At 34.9% G+C, this 21,755-nt stretch overlaps 1 protein-coding gene across 13 annotated transcripts in view; it reads left to right on the forward strand.

The window, feature by feature from the left end:
* The window catches only part of CACNA1D (calcium voltage-gated channel subunit alpha1 D), a 194,409-nt gene that overhangs the window by 152,529 nt on the left and 20,125 nt on the right, over positions 1 to 21,755 (forward strand). For 7 of the 13 annotated variants that reach the window (XM_072044121.1, XM_072044113.1, XM_072044112.1 and 4 more), the window contains 10 exons: positions 436 to 474; positions 894 to 1,022; positions 1,782 to 1,847; positions 3,074 to 3,165; positions 4,922 to 5,081; positions 6,130 to 6,257; positions 6,379 to 6,475; positions 7,658 to 7,760; positions 8,786 to 8,887; positions 14,228 to 14,358. In XM_072044121.1, the coding sequence (XP_071900222.1) occupies positions 436 to 474; positions 894 to 1,022; positions 1,782 to 1,847; positions 3,074 to 3,165; positions 4,922 to 5,081; positions 6,130 to 6,257; positions 6,379 to 6,475; positions 7,658 to 7,760; positions 8,786 to 8,887; positions 14,228 to 14,358 (1,047 nt within the window). The remainder of the gene's footprint in view (positions 1 to 435; positions 475 to 893; positions 1,023 to 1,781; positions 1,848 to 3,073; positions 3,166 to 4,921; positions 5,082 to 6,129; positions 6,258 to 6,378; positions 6,476 to 7,657; positions 7,761 to 8,785; positions 8,888 to 14,227; positions 14,359 to 21,755) is intronic. The other 6 variants (XM_072044119.1, XM_072044122.1, XM_072044114.1 and 3 more) reach the window with 1 other exon arrangement.

The following is a 21,755-nucleotide window of genomic DNA, read 5'->3' on the forward strand; positions in this document are numbered from 1 at the left end:
AATCAACTTTCAAAAGAAGCACATTGGAAAAAGGACCTTGAAAAGCTAGTTTGACCCCAAAGCTTTGTTTTTGAGTTTTACTTAAGGCTTACTGCCACAGTTTCATACAACCATGGAAATTTGTGTCTAATTTTGACTGGCTTACCATGGGAGTAGGCATTTTATTTTGTATTTAGTTTACATTGATTCTCTTAAACATGCTCTATACTAGCAGATTTAATATCAGCCACCAACACTGTTTTAGTGTGTCAGCCAATGTGTAATGCTAAGGGAAGGTTTTAATAAGTACTTAATCTTCTGTTCTGGGAGTACATTGAGTTGAAAGATGTTCATTTATGTTTAGAAGTGAAAAATGTCCTTCCTTCTGTTTATGGTGAAGCTGATTTTTTTATCTTTTACTTGATTTTAATATTTAATGTTCTTAATTTCTTAAAGCCAAAGCCAACTGAAACAGTCACAACTGATGAGTCTGGGGTAAGATTAGTAAACTGACCCCGGTGGTTTTACCTCTACTTGAGTTTATTCTTTTTACCATGTCTCTATTTTCCACCAATTTTTTATGTAATTTTCATAACTGTCCTACTACAAAGGTGTATGCAGTGGTTTGCATTTGTTGTCAATGTACTATTGAAGTCTACTACAAACAAACCCAACATGATCCTTATTAACAAACCAGAAAACTTGGAAATGCATGTGATGTGTGAAGCATTTCTACAGGTCCTGTGTTTTTAGCATGTAATTTTTCCTTTCATATCATTCTTATCAAGGTGAAAAGGTCCTCAAGATACATTTTCAAATCTTACCTCTTCCACCTTTGCATTTGATGTTGTTTATCTGGAAGTGTTGCATGTTTGGGTTTGTATTTGGTTTGACTTCTCCATGATACTCTTCAGAACTCCGAAGACAGCGCTAGAATCTCCATCACTTTTTTCCGTCTTTTCCGGGTGATGAGGTTGGTGAAGCTGCTTAGCAGAGGAGAAGGGATCAGAACTTTATTGTGGACATTTATTAAGTCATTTCAGGTTAGCAAAATTTATTTAAAGTTGCTTAATTATTACAACTATTTACATACCAATTTTTGTGATATAATACATTGTAGAGTGCAAATAACATTTCTTTTGAAATTCATGCTAGCAGTAATTAAATTTCTAAATTCATTTGCATGTTAAAGCTAAAAGAAACTTTGCCAGTTAATTCAGTGAGACCAAGGCTCATTCTTTGTCATATAATGTTAACTGTTACAATGAGATTTTTACAATACTTCATAAGAAATTATTTGGTATGTCTAAAAAGGATTTTTTGTGAAAATAATAAAAAAAAAAATACAGGTTTGACACACACAGGTCTTTTACTTCTACGTATTTTTATTATATGACTACAAAAGAGAAATTCAATCTTTTGTTTGTATAAAACTGATTTCATAAGTGTAGCAAATAGATATTTCATTCCTGTCTCCTGAAAATTCTGAAGAATGTGAAGTTTATGTAGTATAGTGGGAAGTACATTTGTGTTGTCAGAAGTAGTAATGAAAATAAAATCTGAAACTGGTAAAGATGGCTCTTCCCCCTGGATTACTGGCAGAAGTAATTTAAAATATAATGAAGTTCATGTTCATTGTATGTGGCAGATTATTAAGAATGACAGGTAATAACATTTTAAGCACTTGCATAAGAAGAAAACCGCTGGGAAGGCCTATGGCATACAGAGAAATTATTTTGTAAATGTAAATTGAAATTATGGTGTGAAATTATTAAAAGACAATGCACCTGTCCCTTTCCTAGGCTCTGCCTTATGTTGCCCTTCTGATAGCCATGCTGTTCTTCATCTATGCTGTCATTGGAATGCAGGTAATTATAGGGTTTTGTTTGTTTGCTTGTTTGTTTGTTTGTTTCCTTAGTATTAAACAAAAGCTCAGTGTTGGCTACTTTGAGACCGGTTGAGCAAAGTGCTTATTGAAATGTTCCTTTGATAGTGGTGCTATGTATGAGGCAGAGCTTTCAGAGTAATGTAGAAACCTTTTATTGGCTATGATTTTGGCAGTCAGAAACTCCAAAAAGGTAAACGAGAACTGGGTGTGAGCTTCTAGTATCTTCATTTGCTGAGGGGAGCCATTCCTCTTTTGTATACTTTGAGGTTTATTCTTCCTGTGCATGAATGTATGAAAGAATGCATGGATTCTTTACTTTATTCCCAGATTTGTTCTGGGAATATGGCATTAAAATCCTAGCTTTTTTTTTTTTTTTTTTTTTTTTCTTTCTCCTGTCTTCCATGAGAGAAATTTAGAACAAGGAAAATAATCTAGCTAAGGATTAGAAAAAGGTTTTCTTTTGATCTCAGAGTTGTAAGGTTCCCAAACCAACTCAAAGGGAAGCCCTAATTAAACATGATGAGATGAGGAAACGTGATATGGAGTGTAGATTTGCTTCCTGATTCTTAATCTTCTTTTTTAATCTGAAAAAAGCTTATATCCTTACAGTCCAGCAGCTTGTATACAGAGCACAGTGACCTTAATCTCTCAAAATGAAATAACAGCCCTTACTGTGTCAGTGTATTAATGTGAGGAAAAAGAATGGTCTTGCAACCAAGGAATTGCAGTTTAATTTTGGAGAAATGAACTAATTTCCGTCTCTGGCTGGGACAAAATGCTCAGGCTGGGACTCTATGCTTTGGCTTCAACTTTTGCATCTAATGTGTCTGTTTAGATTCAAGGTTTTCAGAACAGCAATTATTTCTTACTACAGATATGCATAATATCTATTGTAGTGGGGTTTTAATCTTACTCGAGGACTCTAGGTGCCAGTCTAAAGCAAATATTTTGTCACCTACAATACAAGAGAAGGTATTAATGTTATGACTTAATGATGCCAAATTAAAATGAACAATTATTATCTTGTAGTTGTGATATATTTACTGCATTTATATTGTCAGGAAAAATCTCATGACTTACTCAAAAGAGTTAGTACATTTGTGAAAGTACTTTTAATATATACTGAAGCTGGTTTAGACTACAATGGCTATAGTTTCTCCCAGTACATGTTGCTAGGATGAAAGTCAAAATCCTGTTTTTCTGTAGGTATTTGGAAAAGTGGCCATGAGGGACAACAATCAAATAAACAGAAACAACAATTTTCAGACATTCCCCCAAGCCGTGCTGCTCCTCTTCAGGTGAGTAAACATGAACTCTTACTTAATGCAACCCGTTTCAGTGGTCTGTAAGAAATGTCTGTAACCCTTCTTCTGTGGATTTGTTCAAAATGTGTCTGCAAGTAAGAAGCAATTTCCTATAACAAGCATGTACTCTCTACTATGTATGCTGAGTGTCCACTGGTACAGCAGGGCTCTATTCAGGTGCTGCAGGCCCAAAGTCATTACAGCTATTATGGAACAGTGTATTTGTGGAGGAACTGTCTTCAGGTGGAGCCTAAATAGTCATCCCTGATGGCTCTCTGCAGGTGTTGGGGAAGGTGAAAAAGACTTTGCCCTTATTTTATTCTGTGGAAGCACAGGCAAGCTGGCATGATGGTTTGAAAAAAAAAAATAAAAAAAAAAGGAAAGGTTGTTGCAAAGGTGAAAACAATAAACTGTTCTTTATATTTTCCAAAGAGATGTCAAGAAGTAGTGGGTGTAGCTCGCAGAAGGGAGATATGAATAGGAAAAACCTACTGATAATAAAAATAGCTAAACCTTGGTGTAAATGATCCTGGGGGATTATGGAATTTTCATCAGTAGAGAGCTTGAGAAAAGGGTAAACCTTTGCCAGGAGTGGTGTGGTTTCATCTAGGCCTTCTGTGTTGCTTTTTACTCGACTTTCAACCAAAATGTATCATCAGATGTGACAATTCTTCCACATTCACCATGGATCTAAGCCAAAACTGAATTTGTTTATGAGATATGCAGAACATCTGCATATGCAAAACACATTATAGATCAATAATTCATAGACAGCCTTATTTCGTTTCAAAAGTACACTTTATTCTCTGTTAAAAACAATTTATTTAAAAATCTGAGCAAAAAATACAGTTCTCAGATGACCCCTTCTTTCAGTTCATTGCTCTCAAATTGCTTTGGATGTTTATCTCAGATTTCATTATTTAATTTAGAAAAGCTTGGAATAAAACTTTTGGAATGTTGGGAGGGAAATAAAAATTGTAAACTAACCCCAGATCATTTTCCAGTTCTGCCTTGTGGAAAAATTCTTATCATATTGCATGAGATGATTGACTATCCCCAGATAATAAGCTGAAGGTTATATAAGCTGAGGGAGAGAGTGTGTTACTGAAAAAATGAACTTAGAATCAGATAGGTTCAACATCTGTAGTCAGCTACAGTGCTCTGTATCTGTAGACCCAATGAGGGCTAAGTCACTTTATGCATGTGAAGACTTGCCTTTGCAACTAGGTCATAGGTAAGTGGTTGTTTTTAAGTATTTGAAATCACAGGTGTGTATACAAGCATTACCTAACTATGAAAAAAAAAAATAAAAAGAAAAAAGAAAAAAAAAGGCAACAGCAGAAATAAGAGAGAAACATTTCCTCAGCCATGGAGAGAAAAAAGCAACTCAACTTTTACTTTTAACTTTTATTACATTTTTTTTTATACGATAACTCCCCTTCCATACACTACAACCCCACTGCAATAGGTATTTAACTTGTAAATGACAGTTTGGAGTTCAAATTTTTACATGTGAGCCTTTCTGGTGTACTATTGAACCTTATAAAATTGCCTGCAGTGTCAGATCTAAACTTTTCATTTCTGAAACATGCTCTGTAATTTCTAATTAATTTCTGCTTTGAGGAGTTTGAGTCCTGTCTTCACATTTGTGCATGTACGGCTCCAAACATTTTATCAGAATGTAACAAATTAATACATTCTACTTCATTTTGATCAAATAATACTTAATTCTCTTTGTGACCTTATGAAGGTGTGCAACTGGAGAAGCCTGGCAGGAAATCATGCTGGCATGTTTGCCTGGAAAACGCTGTGATCCAGAATCCGATTATAATCCAGGGGAAGAATACACATGTGGAAGCAATTTTGCCATCATTTATTTTATCAGTTTTTACATGCTTTGTGCGTTTTTGGTGAGTTCAGCTTGTGCTTATTAGCAGAAATAAGTTTCAACATTTTAAATTTATTTTCAACTAAAAGAGTAGTAGGGTCAGAGAAGAATTTAGAATCCTATCGCTAAAATATTTTTGCAAGGTTGTATTTTTCATACATGCTCCTAAATCCTGTATCTTATACTGAAGGCTAATAAATTCGCAAAATGTTCTTCAGACTACAGGCCTCCCTGTGTACAGGAAATGGTTCCTTGGACATTTGAAAGCTGTTAACCTTCTTTTCATCAGCTATTATTTAATGCATTTTTCAATAATGTCATTAAATATTCATTAATAATGAATCTGCAGTTCATTTGACTTACGAGTATTATATAAACTTATCAGAATTTGGATATGTGTCTCTCTAAAGTGTGCTCAGACTGTGGTGCGCAAGATGCAAACTATAAACTTTCTTTCTAATGATGGCATAATGAATTATTTGCTCTAAAACAATCTGCAAAAATCCCTTTTTCCTCATTGCAGGTGTCTTGGCTAAGCTGCTTGATTTGTTCTGTTCTCAGTACTGTTCTCCTTGCAAAAGGAGATTGGTCAAACAGAATACTGGACCACTGTAAACATACCCCTTCTCTTGTGTCATCTTTTATGTTGATGAAACATAGGCAGAAGTCTCAATGTCATATCAGTGAATCCTGTAAATATGAAAAGTGTTTCCTGAAATCTATACAGTGTCAAACATGTTGGATCCATTCTTTGATCTGGCAAGTCAAGGAAGAGAAACAAAAACATTCAAAAGCCTATGTCAAAGACTGAGTATTATACAACAGAACCACAATCATTTGATTGCTTGATAGTTCCAGTTAAGCAGTTAAATGGTCAGCAAGTATTTTTTTGTGATATTCAATAGTATTTGCCAAAAAACATTATTTATTGACTTATTTGAATTCTAAAGCTCCTACCTCATAAAGTTATTTATTGGAAATATTTGTATTTCCAAAAAATTCAAGTAGATCTGTGTTCTTAATTTATTTTTTTATTTTATTTTATTTTATTTTATTTTATTTTATTTTAGATAATAAACTTATTTGTGGCTGTCATTATGGATAACTTTGATTATTTGACACGTGACTGGTCCATCCTGGGTCCACATCATTTGGATGAGTTCAAAAGGATATGGTCAGAATATGACCCTGAGGCAAAGTAAGTTAAAGCATTTCTCTGGTAAGATTCATCTGATAAAAACACTAAAAGCAGAGCATAGTATATTCTTTGAGAATGCATGCATATTTGGTATTTGGTAATTGATATGTGTTGCTTCTAGGGGAAGAATAAAGCATCTTGATGTGGTTACGTTACTGAGACGCATTCAGCCACCACTTGGTTTTGGCAAATTATGCCCTCACCGAGTGGCCTGCAAGGTAGGTTTTACCCTATTTCCTTTGTAGGCTTCTTTCACAGGTATTCATTCATTCGTTCAATTCTGCCAGATGTGTGTTCTGTATGCACAGTACACCTGTCTATTCACAAGGTGTCCTCCACTTGGGTTTTCCCAGTTTTATGCAGGTTTAACTTAAAGCAGCAAAAGCAGTGTCATTTCCTTCAGTGTACCCATTTAAGTAGCTTTTGTCAACATAAAATTCTTTACAGAGCATCAAAATAAAAGGAGTTGGTCTGTAAATCTATCATTCTATTATTGTGGCATATATGAGATACCTCAGTCTAGCATTGCTGGTGATCCAGTGATATTCCTGGTTTCTCTTTAGTCCCAGGGAGAAGAGGGCGGTAGTTTACTTTAGTTCACAATTAAGTTTTGATACAGTACTTTTACAGTTGCATTCATGAAATGTTTGCTGCATGTGAAACATAGATCTGAGTTTGAAGGGTGTAGACTGTGAGAAATGAATATGAATAAGAAATGAATAACAATGTCCAAACAGTGTCCAGAAGTGAGAAGACTGAAAATTAGCAGAAATTTCAAGTAGAACTTGTTAAGCACAGTGTGTAATCTGGATAAGGATAAATGACATTGTAATATAAAAGTTGAAAAGCAACGCAAAGGAGATGAACAAGTACTAATTTATTTAAGGAATTCTAATGAAGAGGCTAACCCAAAGAAGAAAATCACTTTCGCACTAATTCTATGTAGATAGTGTAAAAGATGCACAGCATTATTTAAGAGTCACCTGAGAAATGAATCAGTTTATGTAAGCCAGACCTGGTGCTGTGGTTCTTCATGGAGCATGAGGCTGGAGCACTCCATGGGAAGCCTGGAACATGAGTGCAACTGGAGTGCATGCTTTTGAATAACTGCATATGTCCCTGATATTGCTTCAATGTCTGCAGATTAGCTCAATAAAAATTATCTATGAAAACTATTGGGCAGTCTTATCATTTGTAGAAGCATACATATGACTAGTATCAGAAATAAGCAGTATTGGGTGTTTATTATAGACAGGTTGGACAGAAGGCTCAATGTTTTTTGAAAAGTTACAGAATTTTTACTCCTCTCAGTGGATATTATTCTTTGATTATGTCAGCTTTTCAGAAATGAATGTTACAGGGGTTTGATTTTTTGAACAGTTTTCTTTTCTCCTTCACAGAGGTTAGTAGCCATGAATATGCCACTGAACAGTGATGGAACCGTCATGTTCAATGCTACTTTGTTTGCTTTGGTTAGGACTGCTCTAAAGATAAAAACAGAAGGTAAGGGTTTTACCTGCCAAGTCTTGTCAGAAAATACAATGAAGAAAAATTCATTTTGTGGGAAATGAATAAGGCTCTCTAAGTCTCAGTGGATTTTATTGGACTTTAGATCATGGATTGTATTCACTATTGCTAGGAATGACTCGTGAGAAAATGAAAGAAGGAGGTAGTGAGACCAAAGCCAAAGTAATATCAGAAAATATTACATGTTTTCATCTGCTCAGATAGAAACATTCAGCAGTGATGTAACAGGACTTCTAGTGCAAGGAATGAATGAGTTCCCCTCTCTGGATGACCAAGATGTTCCTTCCTCACTGCTCTTTAAGTCAGTGCATAGATCCCACATTAGTGCAACTGCAGCTTTTGCACACTTGAAAGTGACATCACTGGTTTGATGGAGACCAGTTCTGACTGTGTAGAATGAATTTCTGTCATTTGCATCACAAAGGGAAAAGGTTTTAAAATTATGGTATGTTTTGAGGAATTTTGCTTTTTGTTTTTATATTTTTTTCATTATTTTACTGTCTTTTACTTTTTCCTGTTCCAATTTCTTCTGCTGTTCTCTGGGTTAGGGTAGCACTGCATGGGAAAACTGCTCAGTAGTTGGATGCCTGAAATTGCATGCCTGCACAATTGAGTAAATCCTGTGATTAGACCAAAAAAAAAAGAAAAGAGGTCAGCTTTGGATCGGGAAAGAAGTGGCTTGTAAAGAACAATTTGTCATGTTCTGCACAATTTAGGCAGAAGGTATTAAGCAGTGACAGAGCAGAACCAAGATCTGTAAATTACTGTTGACTTCTGAAGTACTCCAGAGACTGCTTTGAAAGCCCCTATGAGTTCTCTCTTACACTCTTCTCTTGGATTACTGCAGTATTATTATTTGATACTTCACGTACCTTAGCCTGCTGCTAACAGTCTTTATCACAGTCTTTATATGTAAACAGCTAATTAATATCCAAGGATCATTCATTGCAGCTAGTTGAAACATACTGGTCATCTTTTGTTTTTCTATTTCATTGCCACAGGTAACCTAGAGCAAGCAAATGAAGAACTTAGGGCAGTTATAAAGAAAATATGGAAGAAAACAAGCATGAAATTACTTGACCAAGTTGTCCCTCCAGCTGGCGGTTAGTGTGATAGATTTTGCAATATGCTATTCTCTGTGCATTTTGGTCTTTGTGGATTGCTAGGAACCAAAGAAATAAAATTACTAAAATTTGAAATTATAATGTCATTAAAGTACAACAAACAATAATAGCAAAATAAATGCAGAGACCATTATATCCTGTTACACTAGATAATAAATATATGACTGATTAACACAAACTCCTTAGATTAAAAAGAATGAGAGGAAGATGCATTTAATGCTTATTTTCTTGCTTGGAAACAAAACAAAACAAACCTTATTAGAGATAAATTCAGTCTATTTCAAGACATTCAGCAAAATAAACTACAGTTAGTTTGATTTCAGTGCATTCAGCAGAATAACTTTTTTTTTTTTTTTTTTTACTAATTAAGCTTGTCAATGTACACTACATTTTAGCTTATATCCTCATATATGTTGAATACTTCTGGGAGAAAACTAAAAATTTTTAAATGCAAGATTAAATATATATATATATATATATTTTGCTAAATTGGTAAAGCAAAAGGCTAAACTATCTTAGACTAGTATAAACCAGAAAAGTTCATAGTCAACAGGTAATGGAACTGGTTTGGATTTATGCCAGTATGACTGAGGTATGAATATGGCCCTTGTAAATAAATATCTAGATTGTTATCATACCGATACGTTTGCAAGAACTTCAAGGCACGAATATTACTTACTCTTATGTGCTATAAAATGGCATCAAATATTTGTTATATCTCTATTTTAAATATATATATATTTAAATATATATATATTTAAATATATATATATTTAGCCTTTTTCAATATATACATTTTTCTTAATATGCTGTAGTGTAGGTTTAGGTGACATTTTACTTGCTTTTTCAAGTTTTAAAGGTGCAGGATCTGTTGCACTGCATTATCCACACCCAGGCTGTATATATCCAGACAATATACAGATCCCTTGTAATCATCTGGTCTTTTTTGTAGTTTATTGTACTTTCATAGTGTTACAGCAGCTTTCAAGACTGATCAGACTCAGGTTTGGAAGCAGACTCAAGATCCCAGGCCCGATGGTGGTGGAGGCTGATCCCTTTCTGAAGGTGATACTCCCAGTCTCTAGGGGAGAAAGAGCATGCTGGCTGCCCTGCTGTTCAGCATGACCCAAGAAGCAGCATTAGCTTTGTCGCTGGAGGGAGCCACTTGCTATTGGTGTGGTGGCTGCCAGCTACTTCTGGGGATTGATACAAAAATCTAGCAAATTTGACAATCCAAAGGGGAACTGATACTGCACATTTAAAACAATTTTTTTTTTTGGTGTTCTACTCTGTTGTTTTTAGCCTTACACCTAAGTGCTTGCATGGCATAGATTAATTGCTTTGTTATTGTTGTAACTATGTGCTTGAGCTTTTTCTGCAGCCTCTGTTCCTTTCAACTATGAGTCTTTCCGAATATTCTGAAGCAATTCTGTTTCAGGGTGGTGGCATGGAATTAGTGTTGCCTCTTGCCAACTTTATTCCCCTACATTTTTTATTGAAATAGAGATGCATGCTTCAGAATAGTGAGCTGTGCCTGCCTAAACCAATCTGACAAAGAATCTTTAAGGATTACATTCCTAGAACTAATCTTACATAGTGACTCACCGTTAACTTCAGCTTCATTTCATTGCTGAATGTAAGCTGTATATTTACTTTCAGCTATACTAAAATTCATTGCTAATATTTATTCCGCAAATATAGCTCTTCACTGTAGTTAGAAGGATGAAAATCTGGATCATTGCTTGAATGATAAAAGACGCTATGTCTTCAGCGGTCCAATATAAGCTAGAACATATTGTGAAGTCCTTAAGATTTAAGAAGTCCTTAAAATTTTCAATTTACTTTTTCTCTGCAGACAGTTAGCTAAATACTGGTTAAATAATTCATTACTATACTTGAATTAAACTGTTAATAGATAGCAACAGATTTTCAGTATAGAAAACTGAAACTGTTTTGCAAAAGCATAGAATGAAAGTCAAATGCCTGAATGTATGAACGCATTAATATTCTTAGGAGACTACATACTAAGAGAAAGGCATACAACCCACTAAAGATTCAACTGCTTTCTATTCTCTAAACTCCCCAGTCTCTACCTGCAAACCCATTTAATCCTGCCTAATGCTTTTTGCCCTCTTCCAAAAACTTCCTGCTGAAATGATTCCTTTTGCTGTCCCTATTTGTAACTATAGATCTGTCTATACTGTGGTCAGTTATGCTTAGCTGCCTCCCTACGTGTCCATATCTGGCTTTATGTGTGTTACTCAAAAAACAAAGTCAAGGATGGCTCCCCTTGGCCAAGCTTCAGTTCTTGTGTGCACCTGTCTGCAATACAACTGACTGTGCCTGTGAATTACATGTGCATCTTGTTTGTAAAAACAGACTTTGACATGCACGATTCAGGAAACTGGTAATGCATCCATCTAATAGGCTAATAAAAAATTGGTTTATGTCGACAGTGATCAATAGGGCCCTCTATTTGTGCATACTGAGACTTTGGAGCTACTGTCGTCTCAGGTACAGTCAGTAGTCATAGCCTGTCTTGAGACACACTTTAACTGCAACCCATAGTAGTCTATGTTATATCAAGTCTGTCACTTCTATGTGCTTGTTCTTTCTAGGAGCCATTTGCTATATCACTTCCTTAAAAGATCTGTTGAAATACTTGAAACAAAATAATATAGAAGATAGAGAAAGGATTACTGGGGGAGATTGACCAAGAATACATTGCAGAAATTAATGGATACTGCTAAACTAGGGAAGGCAAGTTTAGGTTATCTACTTTATAAGAGAACTCTTCTGAATAGAAGACTTGTTTCCTGAGGAGTTACTGAGAGAGATTGCAGATGAACTTCAAAGTGAATGTTCACAAAAAGATTAGAAATCAGATTTGGGGAGTCAATTAAAAACCTTTTTACTGATGAGACTGAATCAGTACACTGATGAGCTTTTCTTGTGAGCTACGGAGTCCCTGCAATTTCCTAGTAGGAACTGGGGGGACCCCATCCTTTGAAGACATGTCAGGATTTGGCAGAACAGACTCATTAACAAGCAGAAACATTTCCTGCAACAGACTGGTCTTCCAAACAAGATATTTTAAGACAATTATTATAATTGTTTTTGCTTTGATACCTCTAAAGACAATAAAATGCTGGGAGGATACATCCCTGGTACAATTTTTCTGAAGTTAGAGCCTGTCATGTTTTCTCACATGCACACAACCCACATCAGACATTATAATGAAATGCATCCTGTGAATTCTGGAAGGAGCTTATTTTGAATGGTGAGGATTCATTTTGAGACAGATTGTGTCACAGAGATAAAAATAAGTTTAAATAGTATTACATATGAATTGGATGTCCCCATCATTTTTACTGACACTTCATCACATCATGAAAAAACGGTTACTGAAATTTAAATTAGCAAAAGCTGTCATATTACAGGGAAAAGTGCTATTATTAGTGAGATACATTGGGACGTAAAATTGATAATGCAAAACCACAAGGAGACTGTTTTAATCAAATGTTAATGTATGATGTTACACTAGATGACAATAATTTTAAAAAAATTACTTGACAGGGAAAACGCTTAAGAAGATATGCTCATATGTAAAAAACAAAACAAACCAACAGAAAACAAGCAAAAACATCAAGTCTACTAAATCTTCATTAGAGTTAAAGTATGCACAAAGCAAATGACATAAAACTTAAAACAAACAAACAAACAAAAAACACAGCAACAACAAAAAATCCTGTACTTTCTATCAAACGTATTAAAGTGTGTCTGAGCACATTAGATTTTCTGCATTCAGCCAAGCAAGTCACGAAGTTGTAACCCAGATCCTGAGATGTGTTAAGCACCTGTCTGACACAACGAGGGTAGCCAGAATGGCAGGAGCTTACTGTCTGCTGGAATGTGGGCTATAACTGTGGAGAGAACTTGGACACCTAAAATACATAGCCCTTCCAATACTAAAGTCCTCCTTCGTGTGCAGTACTAGCCAACTAGTAACCATGTTGCAAATGGCTGGCTCTACATATTGCTAAACTCCAGAGAGTAGGCAGCAGAAAGGGAAAAAGATAACTTTGTGCCAGGTAACTCTAGGGGAAAGAAATGTGTGAGAACAAAAGCAATGTTTTTAAATAGAAAACTATTTCTAGTTTTCTGGCAAGCATTACTTATCAGGGCATCAGACTTCCACAGCTGAACAACTGAATGGGACTCATAAAACAGACACAAAGTACTTACATGCTGTGAACCAGGAGATTTCAGTATTGTCATAAGGTACCTGTTGTTGAACTTTGAAAACTGGAAATTCGGATTTGGTTCACAATAGTGACTCTGTAAAAACAAAATAAAAAAAAAATCTATTTTTTACTGCACTGGCTATCTATGTATCTTTTGAACTGTGCAAAATTAGCTGTTGCAATTTATTTTCCTATCTATCAGCAAATCAGACCTTATATGATACAATAATGTGGGAAAGCAACATGTCTGTTTCATATTTACTCTTATCATCATCTAGGAGGTGACTAAGGACCAAATCTTCACTTAAACAAGAGCCTCACAGAAAATAAGTGAAATTGTAAAATCCGTGAGATTTTACTCCAGAATCAGCCTTATTGGGTGACAATAAGACAGCAGAAGATACAGTCCAACATGAGTATCTGTAACACTGACCAAATTCAAAGTGGAAGATGTTCAGCTGTTATAGTGAGGATATGACACCAATTAAAAAAAAAAAAAAAAAAAGTGCATAGCAAAGCAGCCTGTAAAGATACCAAAGTCCTTGTGTAATTAAAACAATGCTATATTGATACACTAAGAAAATTTGGCTCAGCAGGAATTAAAAAAAACAAAAAAAAACAAAAAAAAACCCAAAAAACAACAACAAAAAAATGAAATATGTTATGAGCAAGACCTTTTTCTTATAGAGAGTCACTCTTATAAGCATGTGTAAGTCACAGTAGCTCTTATTTTAATCCATTTAATTCAAGTAACTAAAGCCAATCTTTTAGCTTTTATGAACGTAAAAAGATGCTTATGTTTTTTTTAGAAACTTACATGAACTTACCTAGAAGTACATGAGACTTGGTAAAGTATTGTAGTTCCTTCTTTATTAAGGACACGTTCGCCTACCTGACTGAGCCTAAAGTGCTTGCTAAAACATTGCTTTAAGCTAGTTACAGATTCCATTACTGTAAGATGAAATCATAGCACCTATTGCACCCATCACATTTTTTCCCCCAAATCAGATATGAGTGTACAGGCTATTGACAAATGTGCTGACCTGGGAGAGATCTGTCTGGTCTGTTCATTTAGATGATGAGGTAACCGTGGGGAAGTTCTATGCCACCTTCCTGATACAGGACTACTTTAGGAAATTCAAGAAACGCAAAGAACAAGGACTGGTGGGGAAATATCCTGCGAAGAATACCACGATTGCTCTGCAGGTGATTTTGTTTTTACATTTTAACTAACTATTTTGTGAGCTTACTTGAAATACCAGGTAGATGAATATTGATGATTGTGCAGTGCTGCAACGATTTAATTTAGCTGGGACACTTTTGGCCCTTGTTCATCAGAAAAGTAAAACGTAACCCTGCTTTTCTCTCTATAACAAGGTAAGTGCAATAAATTATTCTCTGTGAATTACTCAAATGGTAGCAACAGTTATAAAATTCCTCAACAAGTATAGTTGATACATCCAAGTCTAAAGTTGCTGAAGTGAAATCAGATAAATGTTCTGAACTATCGTTTTTGTTGTTTTACTTCAACTGTTCAACTTCTTACGTTCTGACAACGTTATAAGCCAATTCTCAGGTAACTTCCTAACAGATATTACCTCATAATAAAGATGTTTTTATATGGTATTTGCTTCCTAATTCTCATTGTTCTTTTTCTTTTCCATTCATGGTTACTGGTGAAATAAGTTCTTATCAACATGTTTAATGTTTGCACATTTTGAACTTCACTTCTATCAATATATTCTGTACGAAGTAATATTAGCATGCTATATTAATGCCTGTCTCTTAAACCAAGCTGTTAAATGGAACCCAGGACAATAGATTGACTAGTACTACTTGGCCATCTGTTTTTTGGAAAGCCTGCCGCAAGCAGTCCATAGAGTATAAGTGATCTGAAGGTTATATTTTGAATATTTTTATCCAGTGATACCCCTGGCATTATGAACTTTGAAACATGCAAATGGAAGGCTGCCCTCAAATAATTCCATATATCACACACTGCATCATTTTAATTGGATTATGACTCAACAAACTGCAGTTAATGCTGGCTGGATTCCTACAAACTGTAAAGATATTTAACCTTTCTGATGCAAGTTGAAGACTTTGTTGTGAAAATATCTAAAGGGGGAGGAATGTGTTAATCCATATACCTTTTTTTTTGTTAAAATCCTGCTTTTTTTTTTCTCTTTTTCTTTTGTCTAACAAAACAATCTTTGCTGTCTTTAGTGGGCAATTTTTCTCTCATATTTCCTAATAATGTCTCTACCGGGAGCTCTGATACATTTGCTGTTCCAAGTCACGCATTTCTCTACAATAGGCAGAGAAAAATTCATTTCAATGCTTGTTACTGATGTATGAGCACATGACTTGCTGGGGCAATGTGAGCTATATTTGTACATCATCAGAGAGAAAAGAAATAACATGGGAAATGGAAGAGTTAAAAAGGAAAAGGCTGGAAACAGTTGAGAGGAAAGTGAAAGACACCAGATTGTTAGGAAGGATTTTGCAGACTTTGAGCAGTATTTGGTAATAAGGAGCTCAAAATTAGTTCTAAGCCACAGTACTACAGGTTTCCACCTCTGTTTTTGAAGTTGTGCGTGTAACAGTATAGAAACAAATAGAGTTTCCAAATGTGAGTATGCTCCATTGTTTATTATCAGATTGTGCTTCCTGTTCAATACCAAAGACAGAGAGAAAGATGAAACTGGGAAGAATTAGCACTTTCTCTGTCTTTAGACAAACATTTCTCAGTTCAGAACAGCTAAAAATTGCACCATGAATCTCTGCTAGGAAACTACAATGTTTTTTTGTTTTGTTTTCCTTTTGATTAAAACAATGTTCCTGTGGCAATAACATGATTCAAGCTAGTAGATAGGAAGTTGTTTCTTTCTTTCTCCACATTTTCCTGTTATACTTCTGTCTTTCTAATAAATGAATAATAATTCAGCTTCATCTACCAAATATCAGTAGAAAGACTATTTCAAAGAAACCTGAAACCTATGGTTGGAAAAAAGCCCTGTCTTGTGGGGCATTTAAAGGATTAGATGTTTGGACTTGATGATCTTAAGAGTCTTTTCCAACCTAAATGATTCTGATTCCTATAGCTATTTCTCCAAAGTAGATTATCAACAAATGTAACAAGTTAATTTTTTTCTCTTTATTTTGCTGACCAATTTTGCTCAATCAAAAAATGATGTATTGATATGGTCAGTATTTTAGTGAACATTATATTTTAGCTTCCTTTATAAAAATGTCAGTTATTCAGGAAGACTCACTCGGTCAGTGGGGCTAACAGTAAATTAGATCTCAGTTCTGATAACTGTTCCATCAATTCTATTTGCATTTCATCATTTTGTGAGTATGATATATAGGCTTGATAGCAGGCATTTTTCCATCCCTTCAGCTGTCAAAATCAACAACATAGGTTGTCTAACACCACTTTTCTGTAGTGGAGGAAGGAGAAAAACATAAAGAGGCACGTTGTGGCACTGCCTAAATATTGTCTCCTGAATTTTTGGAGTTTTATGCTCCAGTCTGTAAGACTCACTCTGTATTGTCTCATTTCTGCCATTTCTCAGTTCCAGTCAGAACACATTTATAGTTAGCATTTATTGAATTTTCCAGAAGAAGGAAAGCTGGATCCTAGATGCCAATGTTCATGATACCATATATGTGTAGTAAATAAATCACTGAAGGTATCAGACTCTTGGCACACTCAGAGACAGAAGGGAACTGTAAGAAAAGAAAATTAATATTATGTTCTACCAAAATAACTTATCTGGAAAGAAAGGAAGAGAAACTGGGAATATTTAAGATAGCTAACAGTGTAGAAGCTGTAAAATTAGTGTCTTCCAATTAGCGACAAAGTACAGAATAGCATTTTAATTTATTTTTTAGTCATTAAGACAGGAGTCTTAACAAATGAAGATGTGAAACTTTCACCCTTTGCTTTCATATTATTTGGTTACATGAGACAAATTGCCTGTTGTGTCAAGAGAATTTCAGTGGTAGTCCCCTTGCCATTTTTGCATCAGAACCTTGACACAACTGGAATAAAGACAATGGCTTCTTCTGATAGTAGGCTTGAGAAATGTTTGAGGGGGAGAAGCAGCAATGTTTGGGTTGAGTAAGACCATTGGAATGGAGTTCCCGGCAAAACTAGATTTGCTTTGTGAATCTGTCGCAGGCAGGAATTCCCCTTCTTACCCTGCAGTGATTGCATTCAGGGTGATTTTTATATAGCTCAGTTTGTCCTCAAGGCTGCAGCATTTGTAGTTAGCCTAACAAAAGCTGCTCTTTGGAAGAGAAGAGGAAGCACTCTAGAACATGAAGTGGATCTCCAGAGTTTATCTACTCAGGCTGCTGAGTAAAGTCTTTTTGCCATGAAGTTCCAAATTCCTCCTCAGTCAGAAAAGTGTATTTCAAGTTATAACCAATAGCATTTGGTCTAAACTTGCGTATTGTCATTGAAACCATCTTCAGAAATAGTATAATGATTTTCCTTGGAACTACAACAGGCTAGAATGTTTTCTGCAGATTCAGGAGTTTTCAGTCCTTATGAAGGGAAGAAAAGCAGCTAGTTCTGAAATGATAGGTGACCAGTTTGCGTTAGCTATCTACTGACATTTTTGTTGTTATACACACTTTTAGGACATGAGACACAAAATTCTTTGGGGGTGAATTGCTCATAGTGCCTTTCTTATTCTATTAATCAATATTTATGCAATTAGAATGAATACATTCTTGGGATAAAATCAGAAAATTATATTTGTAGCAGTAGTTTAGGAGATGTCTTTTTGTGGTGATGGAAAAATGTATTGAGCCAAACAGTAGTCACATTGCTGGTGAAAATAAATGTTAAGTGAAGCATGATCAGGTTTAATTACTTTTATCTGTTAATTAGAGTAAATGAATTAATTTGATGCTCTTTTTACTAGGGAACATGTGTGCTCTAAACTATATAACATTTGCATCTGTATTTCACATTTATTTACACACAATCCACTTTGTTAATATCTGCAAATAACAGTTAATGGATATTTCCCTTCACATCGTAAGGACATAAGCTCAATTTGTTGAGCTGAACTTGATCTTGGGAATGTGCTTTGGGTTAATTATGCTTTTTATCTATGAAAATATTGTAAGTAATATCAACCCTACAGGAAACTTGAGAGAAGGTAGATCTCTAGTAGGCATCTATTGAGGGGTTAATATGCTTTGTTCAAGTTCAATTTAATGGTCTTCTGTGTTCATGTTGCATTCAGAGAAGGGCTTAGCTTCACAGGAGTCACAGTTTGACCGAAAGCACGGAGCTTTTGTGCCATTGTAGAGCAGTGCACTCAGCCTCGGTGTTAAGAGGGTGGGCTCAATGAAGATGAGGAACACTGGGGAATCAAGACTTGGCTACTACATCTCTTATGTTCACTGCTATAGCGTAGGTCTATTTAGATATTTTTCTGCATGCTTATTTTCTTACTTTACTATTTCTGGCATTGTGTTCCATTCTTACTGCCTTCAGGTTATTTTATGCTGTGACAGTGCATCTGTGGTGGTTTTTGTTCTTTTTGATTTCCTTTGCTATAAAATAAGCAGCTATTAAAAATGTGTTCATTATCACATTCATTATACAGCAGTTCATATGAACAGTTTCATAGTCATATACTTGCAGTACTCTGAAACTCTTAAGAAATTAGCATTTAGAATTCATGTTTATGCTTTATTTCAGATCTAATTAGTTTATATAGCAATATGCGTAACTATTCAGCATTCTTCTAAAATCTGTGAAGCATATTATACAAGTGTCTGCCATTTCATGATATTACTATAAAATGCCTCAAGTAAGGAGCATTGTTTGTTTTATGTGACTAGAACTACTGTGGTGATCGTGATTCTTATTATTTAGACTGTTGTGTTTACTCAGCTTAAAATAAGCTCAAACTTCATCTGTGTGTAGGTTGCATGATGCCTCTAAATGGATGTACACTGAGTTCAGATATAGGGAAAATTATCTTTGTGTAGTTCCAGTATTCATAAACCTTTAATTTTTTTTCTAAAAGTCGTGACTCTGAAGTCTTGCATTATACACAAACTTCTCAATATAAAATGTGAATCTAAAATGGTGCTAGTGTTTTATGAATACTAGAGATGCACAAAATTAATTTTAAAACTATTTAGCATTTGTTAAAAGCAATCTTTTTGAAATATTAAACTTCTTAATATTTTCATGCTTAATTTGACTTTTAAATATTTTTGCATTTTGGCATGTGATACTTTTCAAGTATATTTAGGTTCTGAATGACCAATTGAGAACTATAGTTATTAATCATATTACAATTTCACCACTGAGGGACACCTACAGTTCTATTCCTTTAAATTTAAAGGCACACATGTCATCTCAGTGCTGTGTCAGACATGGGGGCATTGCTAATTGTCTCTAGAGCTGCTGTTTAACACACAGCACTGATGTATTAGTGCTTCGTGCCATCTTGAAAACATTGCAGGTACTATTATGCCCCATAAAGCACAGCTGTACAAAATTATTGTGTTAATTTGAAGTCATCTTGTGTATTTAGAGGAAAGCCTATTTAAAGACATGCTTGGTTTTATTATGTAATTATGTTTGGTGCACTCTGTGTCATGAAATAACTAACTATTGGTCTGATATATCTCATATTTCCCATGCCTAGAATGAACAAATTAAACAAAAAAAAAAAAGACATCAAAAATAAATTTTGGAGAGAAAATGTCTGAATAAGAAAGAGCTTTTATTTTTTGCAAATTTGTAGTGAAATGTATAGAATGGAATTAGAGTCAAACAAATACAGTAGCATGTATCTCTTCTATTCCCCTACTTCAAAGAAATGTCAACAAAATGGAACAATATGAATAGAACCAACAGATGTCCTTTTGCAGAAGAGCGTGAATAATTCAGTGGTGCAGTTTTGGAAAAAACAAAACAAAACAAAAAAACACTATTTTTTCCAGTCACATATCCACTAAGCAAAAATATTTGTGAATAGCAAATAATGATACTCTGTGTTGGAAAGTTAGAGATAACAGAACTGAAGAGTTGTGTGTTCTGTAATAATCTGGTATTATTAATGCATTTTCTTAGAAAACTGATCCGTTTGACTGATTTAACAACCTTGAACCAAGCAAGTTTCCAGACTGTTGAGCTGAGATGGATATTAGACATACATACGATGGTAGAACTGACCCCCTGCTTCTTGAAATAATGTGATTTATATTTTGACCATCAAAAAAATAGGAAATAAAATAATACTTATTCACATTTATATTTATTTAGGGAATAACTTTAAAGGTGTTTTTACTGATGAAATAGCATAAAATAATCTTGAAGCTTCCTTTAAGGAAAGGCAAAAATTCTCTGGACAGGAGAAAATCTGCAGAAATCAAGAATCTGTCTTAAGAAGTAGATATAAAGGATAAAAGGTGGACTACAGAGAGTGTCACCCCTTCAGCAACCATTACTAACTAAATGAAATGTTATGAAAAGTCTTATATCAGTCTTTAATTCCTACCAGTTGTTCCGTTTATGGAAAGTAAAAAGGATTTAACTGTGATTTCCTTTCATCTGCAGCTCTGACAAGCCATGTGAGGAAGTAATTTCTGCAGAGCACTAAAATTTGACATTAAAAAAAAAAAAAGAAGTCATTTTATTATGATGCCTCAGAAATGTGGCTGGTCTTGATTCATTATATGTATATATATATATATAACACAGAAGGTTTATGAAGTTCTTAGGGAAGTATTTGCCTGCTATGGACTTCAGCAGTTGTAGGAACAAAGAAACAAGCACACCTCCCTGAAAAATGCAAGTAAATCACTGTCCAGGGAAGGACAGTGCATAGTTCCATTGTCCCTGTAGGGTTCTTGCTGTGAGTAGGCTAAACTCACATATTGCAGGGGAAAATGTGTATCAGAAGGACCTTATTTTCCTTTTCAACTAATGGAAAGATGTGGGAAGGGTTGGTCTGATTTTGTGTTGTTTTGTGATATTATTTTTTATTTAAGAGATCTGTGATTTGCTTCTAACGTACTTGAAGGTAAAAGTCAAACATTTATCAGCCCATGATTTCTTTGTGATCTTCACAGAAGACCTGAAATGTAGTTCAGAGGAGGGGTATTCCTACTGGCAGACAAGTACCAGTGCCTGCCTTTTTACATCAGCCCAACTTCAGAGAAGTTGACTGATATAATGAGGGGTTGTCTTCTCACCACTAAGAGCTTAGCATGAGAGTTTATCTCATGGTGCAGAGCCCTCCTGCTGTAAAAATTCATGCTTAGAATACTTTTCAAATACTCCATGTAAAATGTGGCAGTACATGGGAGTAGTCACTTTACTGACAGACTTAGCAAAGTCAATCTGGGTGATTCTGTTGGAGCAAATAACCTAACGGATATTTTAATTCTGCAAGCAGGTGTTGCTTGTAGAACCTATGGCTTTGGTACTGGATGTCAGTAAATAAAGCTGATTGTTTGAGTATACTTTGAAAAGTGTACTCTTACATACTGTGATTCAGGTTTTAATTTTCTGCTGGTGACTGTCATTGCAAAGGGTCTGTCACAGGAAAATTAGTATT

Source organism: Anas platyrhynchos, chromosome 13, assembly GCF_047663525.1.
Source record: "Anas platyrhynchos isolate ZD024472 breed Pekin duck chromosome 13, IASCAAS_PekinDuck_T2T, whole genome shotgun sequence".
Lineage (NCBI taxonomy): Eukaryota > Metazoa > Chordata > Aves > Anseriformes > Anatidae > Anas > Anas platyrhynchos.